This window comes from Nycticebus coucang, chromosome 1 (assembly GCF_027406575.1).
Source record: "Nycticebus coucang isolate mNycCou1 chromosome 1, mNycCou1.pri, whole genome shotgun sequence".
Classification (NCBI taxonomy): domain Eukaryota; kingdom Metazoa; phylum Chordata; class Mammalia; order Primates; family Lorisidae; genus Nycticebus; species Nycticebus coucang.
The window spans coordinates 161,532,141-161,550,323 of NC_069780.1; the positions used below are offsets into that span (position 1 = coordinate 161,532,141).

The window sequence follows — 18,183 nt, forward strand, 5'->3', positions numbered from 1 at the left end:
CTCACCACTCTCATCAGCTATTAAAAAAAATTAGGCCAAGGGATGACTAAAGACCACCATTTTGTTATAAGCAGGGCTGTGGGCCGCCTCCGAGGAAAGGCATAACCTGTTGTAACTTACAACAAGGAGAGCTATTTGTTAAGGATGAAAAGTCCTGAAAGCAGGCGTGAGAATCAGCTGCTCGGGAGGCAGGAACATCCCGAAGTCTACTAAGATTTTTATGTTCAACCGCAGGACTGTCTTTCATACAAAGGGGACCAGGAAGTCACGCCAAAGGACTGAGTAAGACCATGGGCAAAACAATTTAAAAAATAAGAGAAGCTGCCACGGAAAACTGCAGGATGGCGAGGAAAGGCAGAGACGCCTAGGAAGGATCAGACGGGAGGGGGGGAGGCGAGGAGGGAGGGGAGAGCGGAGAGGACACGGACGTCAGGAACAAAAGCTCCAGCGGAGTCTGGCGGAGGCACTGAGGGAGCACCGGGTGTTTTGAATAATTATTAAAATTAGCATGTGTCTGCGCCATCCTGTGGGTGTGGCGCAGAGCGGAGTGTAAACTCTAGCGGGGCTGGAGCAAACATTGGATTAGCGGCCGCAGCCTGCCAGCCTGCCCAAGGAGTGCGGGGACCAGCGCTGCACGCCGACCCGCACGATGGCCTCGTCTCAGGGGAAAAACGAACTGAGATTCGCCGACTGGATGGCAACTCTGCCGGAGAGCATCCACAGCATCCCCCTCACCAATTTAGCCATCCCAGGTAGGCGCGGAGGCTCGGCTCCCCCCCGCCCCGCCCTGCTTTATCTACCACTAAGTGGTAACTTGCCACGGTGTCCGCGGGAGGGAAAGTCGTCTTCAGGGTGGGTTACGGGCGAGGCGAGCGCCTGCTTGGGAGCCTTAGGCTTCCCAGGGTTTCCCAAACCTCCAGGAACCCAAGCGCCAGGAGTCAAGGTGACTGCTTTTCTCCAGGGCTTTGGAAGCAGGCTGTACGCGCAGGACTGGGGCAAGGGAGAAGCTGGGCTCCAGCCTGACGCCTCGTGTCCCCCCACCTCCAGGGTTTTCCCTGCAGATTTGCAGAGTGGGAGCAATTCTGGGTCTGTGGGATGACTGTGTCAGGTGAGCGTGAGGTGATGTCTTAGGGTCTCGGCTCTGGCGCGTGGACCTCTGAGTCCATCCCTGGCACTGAATTGAGCAGATGTGGTAGATTCTCCGTTAGAGTCATTAATATTCGTCCCCAGTCTCCTTTCAAGAGACAAAACGCTTCTCGAAGAGTGATGAAAGTTCAGGGACCCGCGGCAGCGTAATAGCTGCCCTTGACCGGGAGCTGAGGGGGGCGAGGGCTGAGGGCACCGCTTCCTGAGCCGCGTGGCCCCGGAGGCCCTGGCTGAGTGGGCTCCATCGGAGTCTGGTCCAAGTGCGCGTTAGCAGCGTGTGTCGCCCGGGTCAGAAAAGCAAACCTTTGTGAACTGTGCGGTTGCTGCTCGGAACTTAAGCTGGCAGGAAAGCCTGCGTGAGCTGTGGCGGAGGGGTGGATTAACAGGCAAAAGGTAGGGAAAAGATGATTGAGCTGGCGTCCAGACAGCCTATCAGGAGGGAAGTGTGGACAAAGCAAGAAAGAAACTGGAGGGATCAAGAAGCTTCAGCATGGCGCGCGCGACTTGGACCCAAGGACTGGGCAGATTTCTGGGGGCGGGAGCGCGCAGTAGCCCCTAGTTCAGGCACCAGAGGAGGAAGGGTCGTCTCGGGACATTTAAGACAATGACAACTGGGGACACGGCCATACTTCGCTACCAATTTGGCTAAGCTCGTGGACTTAGAGAAGCTTGATCTTTCCAGGACCCGGCTGGAGGACAAATTAGTGGTGGTGGGCTGCTCCTGGCTCTGAGCTGAGCTGAGTTAGTAACTTCAACCTCCTGTCTGCCTTTTCTCAATTGCCCCATCCAGCGCCCCCTCTCAGCTACTAGGTGAAAACATAATAAAGGGCAAACAAAATAAAAGCAAACCAGAAAAGAAGGGGTCTCTTGAAAATCTATAGAGGGTCCAACCAACAGAGCTGTAATTGATGAGTAACTCAAATCAATGGTTGTTTGTCAAGGGAGTGATAGACAACGACAGGCGCAGGCTACTCTGTAAGCTTCTTCCACAAAAAGGTTGTCTACTTTTCTCCTATTTTCAACAGATAGCTTTCCAAGAGCTCATCTCCAAAGAAAAGAACACCTCAGTTTCTCCACTGCATTCACCCCATCTGCCTGAACCTAGGGATTGCTCTTTTCAAGGAGATGGTAGAAAAGTACACAACTTTGTTGGCAAAACTCCACTGTCACTTTCACAGACGTTCCCATCCTTTTTCTTCATTTTTTTTTTCAAAGTTACTTTCACCTGGCCTCACCTGAATGTTTTTATACATACAGAAGGTAAGAAGGGAAAAAACTGCTATAAGTGACTTCTGATAAGTGACTCTCTAAATATGCAGGGCTATAAGCCTAAATGTGCATAGCTAATTCTGAGGATGGTATGGTACCGTTTTTAAATCTACTATATATGTCTTTAATACTTAACTTTTTCAAAGCCCTGTTACATTCATCAGCTCTTGTAATTCTTCCCAAACCTCACGAAGCAGGCAGTGCTAGCATTACCATCTCCGTTTCACAGATGGAAAAAAGGCCAAGTTCATTGTAGACAAATGATCTGTTAGTACTGTCAGTTCAGGATCTGACCTCTACTCTAGACTTTAGGGACTATCTCCTAGGAATTTTGGAGAGAAAAGCTTTGGGATTTTTATCTGGATGATTCGTAGCAACAAGTACTAACCAGAGTGAGGAGATGAGGAACTAGGCATCAGCAGGATTGGGCAATGTTCCTTTTCTTCCCGGAGACAAAGTGAAAACCTGAGGCCACAGATGTTGATATTCAGTGATCTTCTGAGTAACAACATAAAGATGATGGCATTACTCTGCCGTGGGAATTTCCATTGTTCTCCCCACCCTTTTTCATTTTGTACTCCCAGTGGATCCCCTGCAAAGCTTCTTCTTCTCACCCCAACCTTTCTGAGAAAAAAATAAACACAATATATTTCACCAAATCTATGCTCCTCAACCCCCCAGTGTTTCTCTAATGTAGGTTTGGTAGTACCATATATATAAAGCCGGATTTTAAAAAAAGAGTTTGGTACCTTTCTGCATTACTCAGTTCTGAGAAATTTTGGAGGAAAAAAAAGACATTGAAAATTTGATAGTCAGAGACGACTAATTGGAGACAATTAAACACTAATGGAATAATTGCCTTAAAATCATGCTAATAGCTTTCTGGCTGCTACATGTTTACTTGGCCAGTTGCTACAGCTCGAATTAAGTAATTATCTTTACCATTTAAAACCACTCCTGGTGTAGGACATGAGTGTTTCTACTGAGGGGAACTGCTGCTCAGTCATCCTCAAAGTTTCAGGTTTTCTTAGGTGAAGCAACTGGAGAGCAAAGAGCAGCCTAATTATGAGACTGCCCACCTGGGGCAGCTGACCCAGATTACCCAGGGCTAGAGCAGAGAACAGTCTGCAGGTGTGATATTCCCCACTATGAGCGCAGTTCTTTAAATATTTCTCGAGTATCTGCTTCTTGAATGTTTTCAGAACCTAGTCACTCAGTGGCTGTTTTGTGTTTAAATGGCTTGTTATTGATTTGATATTGACTGGGCTGAGGAATTAAGTTAGTAATTGGTATTAATAGTTTCACTTTTAGTTTATTTTTCAAAGGAATAGTACTGCCAAAACTCATGGCGCATTTTACAAGGGTACATGTCAAACCTACTAAGTGTAGAGTATAAATGTCTTAACACAATAATTAAGATAGTGCGCTGAAGGCTATGTTAACCAGTTTATTGTAAGTATTTCAAATTGTATATAAAACCCGCACATTGTACCCCATAAATGAATTAACGTACACAGCTATGATGTAATTTTAAAAAACCTCATTGACAATTACTCAAATTTCAATCTTATTTATTAGCATTTCTTCCTGTCTCTGAAGGTGACTAAGTTTTCATCTATGCATCTTTGTTTAACAGTCACATTTTGGATTATGAATGATGTTTTCTCTTACCACAAGCAGGGAGACAGGGTAAACAGCAATAGAAGCAGGGAGACAAACTATAAAATTTGGGTAAAGGTGAGTCTGATGAATATTCGGAAGCAGAATTTTAACTATAATCATGGTTGTAAAGAGAGCTATCATGGGAGCAAGGAAAGTGTAGATAATTTGGGTATGTCCAACATCTATCTAAAAGTTGGGAGTGATTGGGACCTATAGGAAGGGGTCTGCTATGTATTTCCTAATATGTGATAAAAATCTTCATATAGTATAGCAACCTGACCATGCAACAATGAAAAATTGACCAAAATGTTGTGGGACTGGAACCTTGGAGTGAATCTATTTTTTCATCAATGGGGACTTGTTGATTGTTCCGTACGTAAGGAAAAAGGAATGCTTTATGGATCAATGATTGATCACACATGTGAATTTTATTTCCTTTAGAAAACTGAAACACCAATAAAAAAGATCAGTTTCACTTAGGAAAACTAGATGTTTGTACAGTTTTGATTTCTCTGTTCCTGTGTCTGCTGTTATTACTTTCTTCATTCATAGTGATCCCTTCTTTCTGTTGCCAATGTTTCTGGATCCAGTGGTCTTCTTTCTCATTGTCACTTTTCATGTCTATTTTAATTGGCATGAGCAATCTCTAGGACAAATCTGGGACTGGGTCTAATTGTACAAACTTCTTAATAAATGTATTTTTTCTCATTTTTTTTTTATTGTTGGGGATTCATTGAGGGTACAATAAGCCAGGTTACACTGATTGCAATTGTTAGGTAAAGTCCCTCTTGCAATCATGTCTTGCCCCCATAAAGTGTGACACACACCAAGGCCCCACCCCTCTCCCTCCGTCCCTCTTTCTGTTTCTCATCTTTTTATGTAGGATAGTTATGTGAAAGTTAATCTTTCAAGGTCATCAGAAAGCCACAAAATTGTTTAGGGTGAATATCTTTCTTATGTTACCTCTCCAATCCACAGTTTTATTTTTGATTTTGCTGTAAGGGAAAAATTGAAGAATATCTGAAACATAATTTGTTCTACTAAAACTTTTTTTGTGACTTAAACTCCCTTCTATTGTTAATCACTGTAGCATGATAGGCCAGGCATAGTGTCTCACACCTATAATCCTAGCACTCTGGGAGGCTGAGGTGGGTGGATTGCTTGAGCTCACAAGCTCAAGACCAGCCTGAGCAAAAGTGAGACCCCTCCCCCATCCCTACAAAAAGTAGAAAATCTGAGGCTAGAGGATCACTTGAGCCAGAGTTGGAGGTTGCTGTGGGCTATGATGCCATGGCACTCTACCCAGGGCGACAGCTTGAGACTCTGTCTCAAAAAAAAAAAAAAAATCAATCAATGTAACATGATATATATGCTACTTTACTATTTACAAAGTGTTTTCCTTTGCATGGATGTATTTATCTTTTTTATTTTATTTCAGATTAATGTGAGGGTATAAATCATTAGGTTACAGGGTTTACATTTGTTTGGTAGAGTCCCTGTTGTAGTGCCTCTCCCTCCCCCCCCACCGTGTGTACTTTTCACATGATCTATCAATAATATTCTAAGGCCTTGCTACTCAAAGTTTGTCCAAGGGCCTGTAGCATCGGCATTGGTGGACATAGGAGCTTGATAGAAATGCTGCACATCAGACCCCACTCCTTAGATCTATTTAATCACAATGTAGTTTTTAACAAGATCACTAGGTGATTTATATGCATACTTAAATTGTATATGAGGTCCTGCCTTAGTGCATCTCTGAGGAGGACCTTTACGGAAGTAAGTGCAGAACCAAATTTAAATGCACGTCTTTTTACAAGGCTCTTTCTATTGGGCCATATGGTCTATGAGTGTATAAATTTACATTCAGTCTTACTGCCAGAAACTGATATTTGACTCAAGGCTAATGGCCCAAAATGGGAACATTTTTGATAACTGACATGACAGGTCATTGTGCACCTCGAGCAATAAGCATGATTTAATGGCTACTTTGGTGTTCAAATTAAGTCACTGTGATAAATCTAAAACCTTTCCCCTCATTTCCTTAAAGTCCTGCTGTTTTTTGTTGTCAGCCATCATCAGCACTTAAAGTCCGCCCATCTGGTGATGCTAGTGGTCACTAATGCCAATTTAGGAAACATCCCTATATTGATTTGTTGTCCATTTGGGCTCATTCTTTGTCTTATATAAGCCTGGCTACTTTTGTTATATTTGTAAGTTGCAGGTTGATTTAATTTATCTATAAGCTAGACCTGTTCAAATATTGCTCTTAAGTAAAGTGACATCATGAGGTAATACAAAGCATAGTAATATCCAGCATCAGAAAGTTATCAAAAGCAAAGGTAAACAGTAAATTGTTTTTGATAGAAATGAAATGATCTGTCTTGTTTGTATTAGCAAGCCACACCTCATCCATTTGAAGCATGATTTACAGGGAATAAAATACACACACACACACCCAGCCCTCAAATTGCTAAATGGATACCACAGTGTTGATATGTTAAGGCTCATACATTTTACTCTTTAAAAAATTTCTTATACCTTTACTTAGAGATTTTTTTTTAATTTAATTGCAATCCTACCCAATCAGAATAGAGACACTACATTGAAAAGAGGAGAAGATTCAAGTGTGCACAGTAACAACAGGGAACATTTGTGAGGGAAGACTAACAAATGAGAGGACTAGCACACAAGTGGTGTTTTCTAAACTTTACCAGTTCCTAAATAAAATCATATTCCTAATAACTGGCAGTTTCAACTCCTCTTTACTACCTCCTAATGGATTTCCCCATTCCCCTTGGTTCTTTGTCCATCTGGACTCATTCTTTGTTTTACACAGGCCCAGCTATCTAGCAATCTCTGGATGGATTCTTACGTGTGATCTAGAAGCCAATCTTTGGGCTAGATTGATAAACCAGTTCTTTGGGCTACCACATGGTATTTGGCATTTTCCTTCTTTCTTTTTCTGGGGCAGCTTTGGGAAATCATCACCTTTGCTCCTTTGATGTAGAGACAAACTGTGCTTCTGTAGCTTTATGCACAAACACCATTGCTGCTAGCAGCCCCGTCAGAGTCTGTGTTGTGTCTGAAGAGGCCCCACACTGAAGATGTTAATGTCTAACAAGGCTCAAAGGTTCCCAGAGCTGCTTTCCCCACTGTGGAAGCTGCTGACATAAACTTTGCTATTGCTGACTCTGTCTGTCATCACTGCTGAAGTTTTGAGTGCTTTTCCTCTTTTTTGCCTGGTTTATATTGGTCTTTTGTTATTGACCCCTTGCCCAGGACTCAGATATGAGTTTATGAGGTCTGGCCAGAGGACAATATGTATGGCACATTTTGTTTTATCCTCTGCGTTATTCTCAATGTTCACTCACTCTATAAGTGTAGGTGTGTGCGTGTGTACATGAACATAGGTGTGTGTATCAACTTGCTCTTAAGATCATTTCTTTTTTAGGAAGCTTCTTGCTTTCTCCTAAAAGTAGATCACCTCTGGTGAGTATGATCTAAATGTTTTTCCAGATAGGTCAGAAATAGGAATGTCACTCAGATCTATATTTTTCTCACTGAGCAGCCTGGGATGATGTAACTAGAGTCAGATAATCTGACGTACCTAAAGTAATCTCTAAGGGCTCCATCGTATTAAAGCATGTTGGCAGAGTAACTGATGTGCTCTGATGGTCAAGAAAAGGTTAACACACACATACACATTTTAATTCTTGTTTCTTACAGAGTAAGCTCTGCTTCCTGGAAAATTATTACAACTAGTTAGGATGACTCTCACCCACAAGTAACAGTTTTTGGAAACCAGAGAACATGCTACTGAAGCAACTCCTGGAGGTAGTTACGGGATTTAATCCTCAAGAAGCTTTTCTGTTCTTCTTACTTTTCCTGATCTGAGTAGGATTAGGATCAGTCTCAGAAGACTAGGGACCGGGAAAGTATCTAAATCATATATTCTTGCAGGAAAGGAGAAGTGAGAGAAAACGTTACCATGGTTTGGATGGAATTCCGTTGCCAGAAGCTTTCTGCAGCACCATATGCTTTTATTATGCTCTATTAAGAGAGGAGGATAGGTCTAAGAGAGGGGCAGGAGGAGATGGTTAAACATTTTTGAGAGGCAGCCAGGATTAGTCACCTCCGGAGATCAGGTACTGAAACAGATGGCCCGTAGATTAGTTAGAAGTGCTCTTTTTATGTTCCTGTATTTCATTACAGATCCTAGGAGTGGATAGCTCTTACAACATTCTATCTTAAATGTCAGCTAATATTATGTTTTCCATAGAATTTTTTCTCTGAGTTAAATTTTCGAAGCAGTCGTATTTATCCTTAATTATCCTTATGAATGATGATTTTGCTCCTCATTTCACTTGAGAAGCAAATTATTTCATGAAGGAATGTGGACTACAATAAATGATCTTGGTTTCCTGATTAACTTTCCCAGAGACACCCCTCTGGCTTGTTGGGTGGCTCAGAGGAAGATGCACTTCAAGGAGCCCTAATGGGCAAGTGGGAACTTACATCAATGCATTTTTTGGTCATATACCCCTGTTGCTATACGGAGAATGAAGAAGAGGGGGAGGATGACCACAGCTGCTTTAGTACAGAGTTAGCCCTACACATATTCCTGCCATGACCTAACCCGGACTATTCTTCCAGGACAAAAAGGTAGTCAGGGGGATGTAAAACTCCTGCCTTGAAAACTGATAGAGGGGAAGCTGCAGAATGTGAAGTTTTGTTTAATCTTCATCACCCCCTCATGTCCTCGTTTCTTATCAAGCCAAACTCCTTGGCCTAGTACTAGAGTCACACCCTTCAAAATGACCTTCATGCCCTCATCTCACTCTTCCCCATTCTACTTTCCTAAAAAAACCTCAACTCGGTTAAACCCAACTTTCCACCTATTCCAATTCCAGATAACTCCAATGGATCAACATTGTTAGAGAAAAAAGACAGAGCTTGGATGACTGTACTCACTAGCAATTTCTGATCATAGCTTTTAAATGGGATTTGATACAGTCAGAGAGACTTACTATACTTCCTTAGTAAATTCATTTTCCTGTTCTCTGACATGAGAATTTGATTAGTCTTCTTGTTTCTGAAATCAACACCTCCTTCCCTCCCCTTCTATACTGATTTTATGATGGATGCAAACATACAACAACTTCCTGAATTTCCCACTACTGAACCCACCAGTGCACCTGCATCTGTTTCTGCGTACTCTGTATTTCCTTTAAGACATGGACCTGCTCCTGCCTAGCGTTCATCTTCTCCACTTGTGTTCCGGATCCCATCTGCTCAAATCTCTTCAAAGTTTACTCATGGATTTATCCATTGTCTCCTGCATTATCATTTTTATCTGCCTCTACAGGATCATTTCAGTTTCTACACAAGCATATATTAATAATACTCCTCTTAAAAATGAAAACACTGCCTCTCTATCCTCTATACTGTTTCTCATATTTGTAAAAATATATTCTCTGTCTTCAGGTTGTTATTTCTCTTTCTCTCCCTATGCTATACTCATCTCATTGTTTCCCCACCACTACACTAACACTGTTCTTAGCAAGGTTGCTGATGATCTATATTGTGCCAGTGTATAATTATTCTAATGTGCTGATGTGTTGGATTCAGTTTGATTGGATTTTGTTGACGATTTTTGCATCAATGTTCATTAGTGATACTGACCTGTATTTTTTTTTTCTTGTGGCATTTCTGTCTGCCTTTGTTATTAGGGTAATACTGGTCTCGTAAAATGAATTTGCAAATGTTCACTCCCTTCGATTTTTTTTTTTTTTGAAAGATTTTCAGAAGGATTAGTATTAATTCAACTTTGGTAAAATTCACCTGTGAAGCCATCTGGTTCTGGGCTTTTATATGGTGAGAGGTTTTTAATAACTGAATCAATCTTCTTACTAGTCTTACAACTGTCAGATTCTCTATTTCTTCTTTCTATGATTTGGTCTTTGGATACAACATGTTTATAAGAATTTATTCAGCTGGGCCTGGTGGCTCATGCTTATAATCCTAGCACTTTGGGAGGCTGAGGTGAATGGATATCGTGAGCTCAGGAGTTTGAGACCAGCCTGAACAAGAGCAAAATCTCATCTCTACCAAAAATAGAAAAACTAGCCGGTTGGGATGGGTGCCTGTAGTACCAGGTATTCAGGAGGCTGAGGCAAGAAGGATCCCCTGAGCCGAGGAGTTTGAGATTGCTGTGAGCTATGAGGCCAGGTTACTCTATCCAGGGCGACAGACTGAGACTTTGTCTTAAAAAAAAAAAATAATAATTTGTTCATTTTCTCTAAGTTATCTCATTTGCTGTCTTATAGTTGTTCTCATGATCCTTTTGCTGTGTCATGGGTTGCAATGTCTTCTCTTTCATTTTTAATTTTATTTGAATTTTCTCTCTTTTTATCTTATTTTAATTGATTGTAAATTTTATCTTTTAAAAAATTCTTAGTTTTGTTGATTTTTCTTTTTTCTACTCTCTATTTTATTTATATTTCTGCTCAAATCTTTATTATTTTCTTCATTCTTCTTACTTCAAGGTAAGTTTTCTCTTCTTTTTCTAGTTCCTTAAGGAATAGAAGTAGGTTAAGATTCTTCCTTTTTCATAAAGGCATTTATTGCTGTAAGCTTCCCTTCTATTATTGTTTTTGGTATGTTGTATTTTCATTCTCATTTTTGTCTCATTATTTTCTAAATTTCCTTTTGTTTTCTTCTTTAATTCATCGATTGTTCAAAAACGTATTGTTTAATTTCCTCTATATTCCAGTTTTTCTTCTGCTGTTGATTTATTTCTAGTTTCATTCTATTGTGGTCAGAGAGGGTACTTTGAATAATTTCAATCTTATTACATTTTTAAAGACTTGATTTATGACCAAATAATATGTATGCTTTAGAAGAATGTGTATTCTGCTGTTAAGTGGAATGTGTTGCGTGTCTGTTGGATTTATTTGGTCAAAATTATAGTTGAAGCCCAATTTGTTAAATTGATTTTCTGTTTGGATGATGTATGCATTATGGAAGATAAGATATAAAGTCTCATTATTATCATATGTCATCTATTTTTTTTCTTTAAATCTATCAATATTTACTTTGTATATTTGAGTGTTTTAATACTGGGTATGCATGTAGTTATAATTGTTAATATTCCTGATGATTTGACTCTTTTATGATTAAATAATGTACTTCTTTGTCCTTTTTTACAGTTTTTGACTTAAAGTCTATTTTGTCTGATAGAATAAGGCTGTTTCTGCTGTTTTACTTACCACTTGCCTGAAATTTCTCCTTTCATTGTTTCACTTTCATTTCTATGTATGTTCTTAAAAGTAAAGTGATTCTCCTATAGACAGCACATAGTTAAATCTTGATTTTTTTTTCTTTTTTTAGCCGTCCAACCACTCCATGTCTTTTGATCAAGAGTTCGATTCTTTTATATTTACAGACATTTTTATAGGGAGAGACTTACTATTGACATTTTGTTAGTTTTTTTTCTTTTATAGCTCTTTTGTCCTTTTTCACTCTTGCTGTCTTGTGTTTTGTCGTTTTTTTTGTAATGACATGCTTTGACTCCTTTCTCACTTTTTGTGTATCTTTTATAGGTGCTTTATTGTGATTATAATGAATTTTGCATGAAGCATTTTATAGTTCATACTCTTTTTAAATTAATAAAAACATACCTTAAATCACATATAAAAATGCTACACTTTTATTTCTCCTCCTACACACTTTGTTACTGATGTAATAAATTATATCTTTTTTAATTTTATATCACTAAGATATTTTTGTATTTATACTTATTTATTTTTATCTTTTATTCCTATACCTGAATTAAATGTGATTTACACACCAACATTATTGCATTATAGTATTCTGTATTTGCCTATATATTTACCTTTATCCTTGAGTTATATAATTTCATATGCTTTCATTTCGTATGCTTTCATTTGGTTTCATTTCAATTTATAGGATTCCCTTTAGCATTTTTTGTAAGACAGATCTAGTGGTTATGAACTCTCAGCTTTCCTTTGAGAAAATATTTATCTTTCCTTTATTTTTAATGGACAGTTTTGATGGACGTAGTATTCTGGGCTATCGTTCTACTCCCTCTGTCCTGTATGTTTTCTGCTGAGAAATCTATTGGATCTTCCCTTTTTTTTTTTTAACTTTTTTTTTTTTTTATTGTTGGGGATTCATTGAGGGTCTTTCCTTTTTTATAAAGAGTGACTTTTCTTTTGATGCTTTTAAAATTATCTCTTTATTTTTGATTTTCACAGTTTTATTATAATGTGTCTTGATATAGACTTGTTTGGGTTCCTCAGATTTGGGCTTCTTAAACTTGGATGCCCATTTCTTTCTTCAGATTTGGAAAACTATTTGTCATTTTTCATTTCTTTAAATATGTTTTCTGACCCTTTCTTTTTCTTTAAATTCCATAATGCATATGTTAGTTCACTTGATGTTGTTCTACAAGTCTTGAAAGCCTTCTTCCCTCCCTCTCTCCCTCCCTTCCTTCCTTTCTTTTTCTATTTTGTATAATTTCAAATGGCCAGATGACCTATCCTCATGTTTGCTGATTCTGTTTTCTGCTTGATCAAATCATCTGCTATTGAAATACATGTAGTTGATTTTTTTAAATTAATAGTTCAGTAATTGCACTCTTCAGCTCCAAATTTTTTTTTTAAATACATTTAAAGGGCAGCGCCTGTGGCTCAGTGAGTAGGGCGCCAGCCCCTTATGCCGAAGGTGGTGGGTTCAAAACCAGCCCCAGCCAAACTGCAACAAAAAAATAGCCATGTGTTGTGGCGGGTGCCTGTAGTCCCAGCTGCTCGGGAGGCTGAGGCAAGAGAATTGCATAAGCCCAAGGGTTACAGGTTGCTGTGAGCAGTGTGACCTCATGGCACTCTACCTGAGGGCGGTACAGTGAGACTCTGTCTCTACAAGACAAACAAACAAAAAGAACATTTAAAAATCTCTTTGTTGAAATCTTTATTTTTTTCATCTATTATTTTCCTGAGTTCATTGAGCATCTTTATGATGGTTATTTTTAAATCTTTGTTAGGAAATTTATGTGTATTTGTTTCATTGGAGGTGGTTTCTGGATGTTTATTTTGTTCTTCTGATTGAGCCAATTTTCCATTTACTCATATTTCATGTACTTACGTGCTGGTGTCTAGGCATTTGATAAAAATGGCCACTTCTCATAATCTTTGTATAGGGAAAGACCAATCAGGCCAACTAGGGATTCTGAGGGCCTCTCAAACCTTTTCTGTAATGTGTTTTCTTTTAGTTTGTGCATGCAGATTCCTGATTGGAAGGATTCGCTGTGTTCACGCTTCAGGAGCTTGTAAGATCACACTGCCTCTGGTTTCTGTCTACTCTACTATGAGTCCTCTAAAGAAGCATACTATCCAGCTATATTTTATTCTCAGAAGTCTCTGGCATTTAGAGTATGCCAGGTTCTATTGGGACTCTGAGTTAGGTTATACAAACACTTGTCCCTTAAAGTCCCCATCTACATGCTGGAACATCGGACATGTGCTGTCCTCTTCTCTGTCTTTACTCAGGGAGAAGCTTCTGAACTGTTTTGGCCACTGTCAGCTGTGCCACAGGTCCTCTGGAGAAGCCCCACATTGCTCAGCTCTTTTGTTCTCAGTTATCCCCAGATATCCAGGCTACTCTAGATGGAGTAAGGGGACTACGGTGAGAGGGTGGTACAGATATTCCTATTGGCTTTGATGTGATTTATTTCATACTTATCTGGGGTTCAGGAATTTCTTAATAGATTTCTGGATTTCCCATAGAAGAAATCATCCGTGTATTGTTGGATAAATGTCTCCATGGGAGAAAGGAGTGCCTGGAGCTTTCTATTCCGCTTGCAGGTATCACTCCTTACCACACTTGTTTTTCCTGCTTCACTGGCTGCTTTCTTAAGGTCTTTGTGAATAATGTCCTTTCTTCTTGACATCTAAAGAAATCTTGGGGCACACTAGGCTCAGATTTAGACTCTTTTTTTTTCTATAACTATGTTTTTCCTTTAGGTGAAAATACCTAATCCAATGACTTGAAATAATATCAATATGGTAATGTTTCCCAAATTTAAATCATTAGCCAAAATCTTCGTGTCATATTTTGTATTTATATAGAGAAATCTTAAACTTAACACATTTCAAAAAGAACCATTCATGTCACAATCCATTGCCAAGTATATTACTCATTAAACTTTCCCCATTTAAGCACTTTGTATCACTACTCATCAGTTTCTCAAGCCCCAAAACTTGCAGCGATTCCTTATTTTTCTTTTTCACTCAAATCCTGAAACCACCCCATCAGGAAATGCTGTTGAACCTTTCTCCAAAATATATCCCAAATCCTTCCACTTTTTATTACTTCCACTGTTACGATCCTAACCTAGTCACTGTCATCTTCCACATGAATAGCTCCGATGGTCTCCAAACTAGTCTCCCTGTCCTCACTTTGTCCCTCTACACAGAGTATCATTCAGAAGTGTAAGTCAGGGACATCATTTATTTCTATAAAACCCTTCATAGTAACATACTGGACTTACTGGTTCCTGTCTATCTTTCAGATCCCAATTCATTCCATCTTTTTCCTACTCACTAACCCTGGCCAGACTTTCTGATCTTCATACCCTTTGGACTTCTTATTCTCAAGATTTGCTTGTAATCTTCCTACAAATCATCATCAGGCTGCCTTCCTTCTTCTAGTCACCAACATGATGCCTTCTTCTCAGGGGATATTCCCTGACCATGTTAGTCAATGTAGTCTACTCTATCTTCATAATATTTCTAACTATTATGTTATATGCCTTCTTTATAGTGCTTATGAATTATCTAGTGCTTATTACTATCTACTTTATTTGTTTATGTATTTATTATCTGTCAAATAAGTAGAGTATAAGCTCCTCAAGGGCAGGACCTTGGCTGGATCTTTTCTGATTCCCAGAATTTGTCTGGCATAAAGTCAATGTACACTAAATATTTATTGCCTATTAAGTGACACAGTCAACTTTATACAACCTTTCTGTTGGTCTAACAGAAAGAGAATCTAAAGAAAGTAGTAAAATCAGCTCCCTTTTCCCAAAATTCTTCACAAAGTCTTAACTGAAAGGAAGTCAATTTGACCAAAGGTATGACCTCATTAAATTTCAATAAGAATTGAATTCAGTTTGTTTTGAATGTGTCACATGAAAGTTGTCACACAAAGATTTTTTTAAACAACAATTTTTAGCCATTATGGAACTCTTAAGTTCAATTTCTTATGATTTCTACACTTATGTACTTAATAATTATTGATCAAAATTAAGACTTTGAACAACTTTTAGACTGGACTGTGCCTTCATAAAAAAAAGTTCCCCAACAATAAAAAAAAAAAAAAAAAAAAAAAAAAAAAACAGAAAACCCAAATGGTCAATAAACATATAAAAAGCTAAAAAAAAAAAAAAAAAAAAAAAAAAAGAGAAACACAGGAAGCCAAAGCTCCGTGGCTTCTGATTTTATTCTTAGGCTAATTATCCCAGAGAAAACCTGAGCTGAGAGTTAGAGAAAGACACAGAAAACACTGTCCCATGAACACTGAATTGTCCCATGTTCAAAGTCAGATATGCCTCTTAAGAAAAAAAAAAAAAAAAAAAAAGTTCTGACTTTAATGCTGCTTTGATCTTTAGGTTTTCATTTAAATTATCTGTTAGTGTAATTCAAAGATCTGTAAAGTGACCTGTTTAACCAGAATTAGTAATAATACTCAACCACACAATTATTTTGAATACTTTCATTATCTTATTGGCCTTTCTATAAAATATGGGAAATTCTATTAGAATAAAACAAAAGTATGTATCATAGCCAAAAGAAAAAAAAAGAGGATCCATCTAAGAACTGATATATTTTAAATGTTATGTACAAAAGATGGAAAAGCTGGCATGTAATTCAAGAAACGTGTAAGCATGGCTGAAGTCAAGGAAGGTCTGAGACAAAAACAATGAAGACAATGCCAAGATCTCTCTTCCTCATGCTTGGAGCTAAAAATAGTACAGGATGGGCTAGAACCTTGCTTGGGGTGGATAGTGTGAAATTAACAAATGTCATAATAAAGAAAAAAACCACTACTTTATTCATACTATGAAGGCATAGTTTAAAAATGCAGGCTCCAGTTTCACATACCTGAGTTTAAAGGTGACTTTGCTGTTTATTAGCTCTGTGACTTAGGGAAAATTACTTAATCTGTGTTTCAGTTTCATCAACTAAAAAGTGGAAATAAAAATAATACTTCGTAGATTGTTTTGAGTATTACATAGAATAGTACTTTATTGATCGTACATGGAAAGCGCATAATAGTGCCTGGCATGCAGGATGCTGCGTATTAACTTTTTATTTGTGGGTTTTCAATCGGGTTTAATAATCTTCAGAAGAAAGATGAGATGATAGTGAAAGGAAAATATTTTCAAATGTGTGCAAGCTTGTATGCCAACGTAATATATATCTGTAGGTATTAAGGAAAAAAACAGATAAAATATTATAGAACTCAAGCAATCATTTTTAGAGAATTCAAAATCTGAAGTATAAAGATATATAAATGTCACAAGTTTCAAAATTGTGAAATCGTGGATCCCAGCAACTTTATGTGGTAATGCATGCATGATTTGGGAATAATTTAAAAAGAAATTGATGGGATAGTAATCTACAATTTGGATTAGGAGGTCACCTCATTTTATAAATAGTAAAGTGCCTGGGAGATTCAAGACACTGGATTGCAGTCCTGGATCTGAAACCAAGTCCTTGTATTCTTGAGCAAGTCACTTAACTCCACTGGGTCTCTGATTTTATATCTGTAAAACTGAGGGATTAGTGTTATAGACTAACTTAATTTAAATCACATTTTTGGTACTTATCAATTGACTCAGGAGCCACTAAAATCCTCTGAAGTGCAATTTCCTCAGCTCTAAAATTGAAATGAATACAGCACCAACTTCATAGCCTTTGTTGTGAGGATTCAATGGGATACAATATGTAGTATACCTATCACAGAGTAAGTGGCAAATAAATGTAGCTCTTTCTATCATTACATCATATCTCACCTCATTTAACCTCATTTACTTTCTTAATAGGGTCTCTAGCAGGGCCTACCTGGTTCTCTGCCTCTCTTAACTGCTTTTTGACTCTTATCTGCTCTTGGTTAAAGACTCTCGAATTTCCTCTTTTCCCTTTTGAAGCTCAACTCTGCCTTAAGCTACAGAAGAAGTCTGATCATAGACAAGGGGATGTGAAGAGAGCTATTTCAACAGTTAACTAATTGTGTCTAGTAGCCAGGTACAAAAAAAAGCACTGTGTGAGAGGGGAAAACGTGAGTTGCCCAGAAAGGGGAAAGCAATCTTCCCATTGGTGGAGATGTCAGCTGGGTAGACATAATGACAAGTGGTAAAAGAACATCCCGTGTCCAAGTAGGACAGCGACCAGCAATAGTTCTGTTCCCACAGAGAAAACAGGGCCTAATGTATGAACAGAGACAACAGGAAATCTGAAAGCAGATTTCTCCAAAACACAAGGAAGCTTCAGCCAGTTGGTACTTTATTGTAGGATATTTACTTGCCAAGTCTAAGGTTTAGACAAACTTGAACAGATTTTTTCTCTAGAATTAAGTTCCCTAGACTATACTCATATCCTTGAATGGAAAGTCTCCATGTGGTTCTTCCTGCTTAGTCTTGGAAAGCCCTTTGCATGACTGAGCTTTCTCTCACTGTGACTGGTGAGAAAAGTCCCAGTTGTTACAAGGTTCATTAAAACATTAGGTAGCAGGTCTAAAATTTAAAAAAAATATATTTACAAAATTGAAATTGGTTGAATCTCTTCTGGTGAGCTTTAAGAAAACTCAAACTAAAAAAAAAAAAAGTCTGAAATGTCAAAAAATAAACTATGTAAGAGCCAGCAGAAACGTGACTTAACTATGGTTTGGGGAAAAAAGAGCTGGGGCCTGTAGCCAACTGGGGAGCTAAGGGAAGTCAGTAATATGGCATGGCAGCAAAATAAGTATGCATTCTGGGCTGAATCCCTAGATGTAGTTCAGAGCAAGCAGTGCGATGGCCCTGCTGAC

General features: G+C 38.6%; 1 protein-coding gene across 1 annotated transcript in view; it reads left to right on the forward strand.

The window, feature by feature from the left end:
* The first annotated feature begins 489 nt into the window (after positions 1-489).
* Positions 490-18,183, forward strand: part of PLCXD3 (phosphatidylinositol specific phospholipase C X domain containing 3) — a 190,994-nt gene continuing 173,300 nt past the window's right edge. The window contains exon 1 of the mRNA XM_053591605.1: positions 490-752. Coding sequence (XP_053447580.1) covers positions 650-752 — 103 coding nt within the window. The 5' untranslated portion in view covers positions 490-649. The remainder of the gene's footprint in view (positions 753-18,183) is intronic.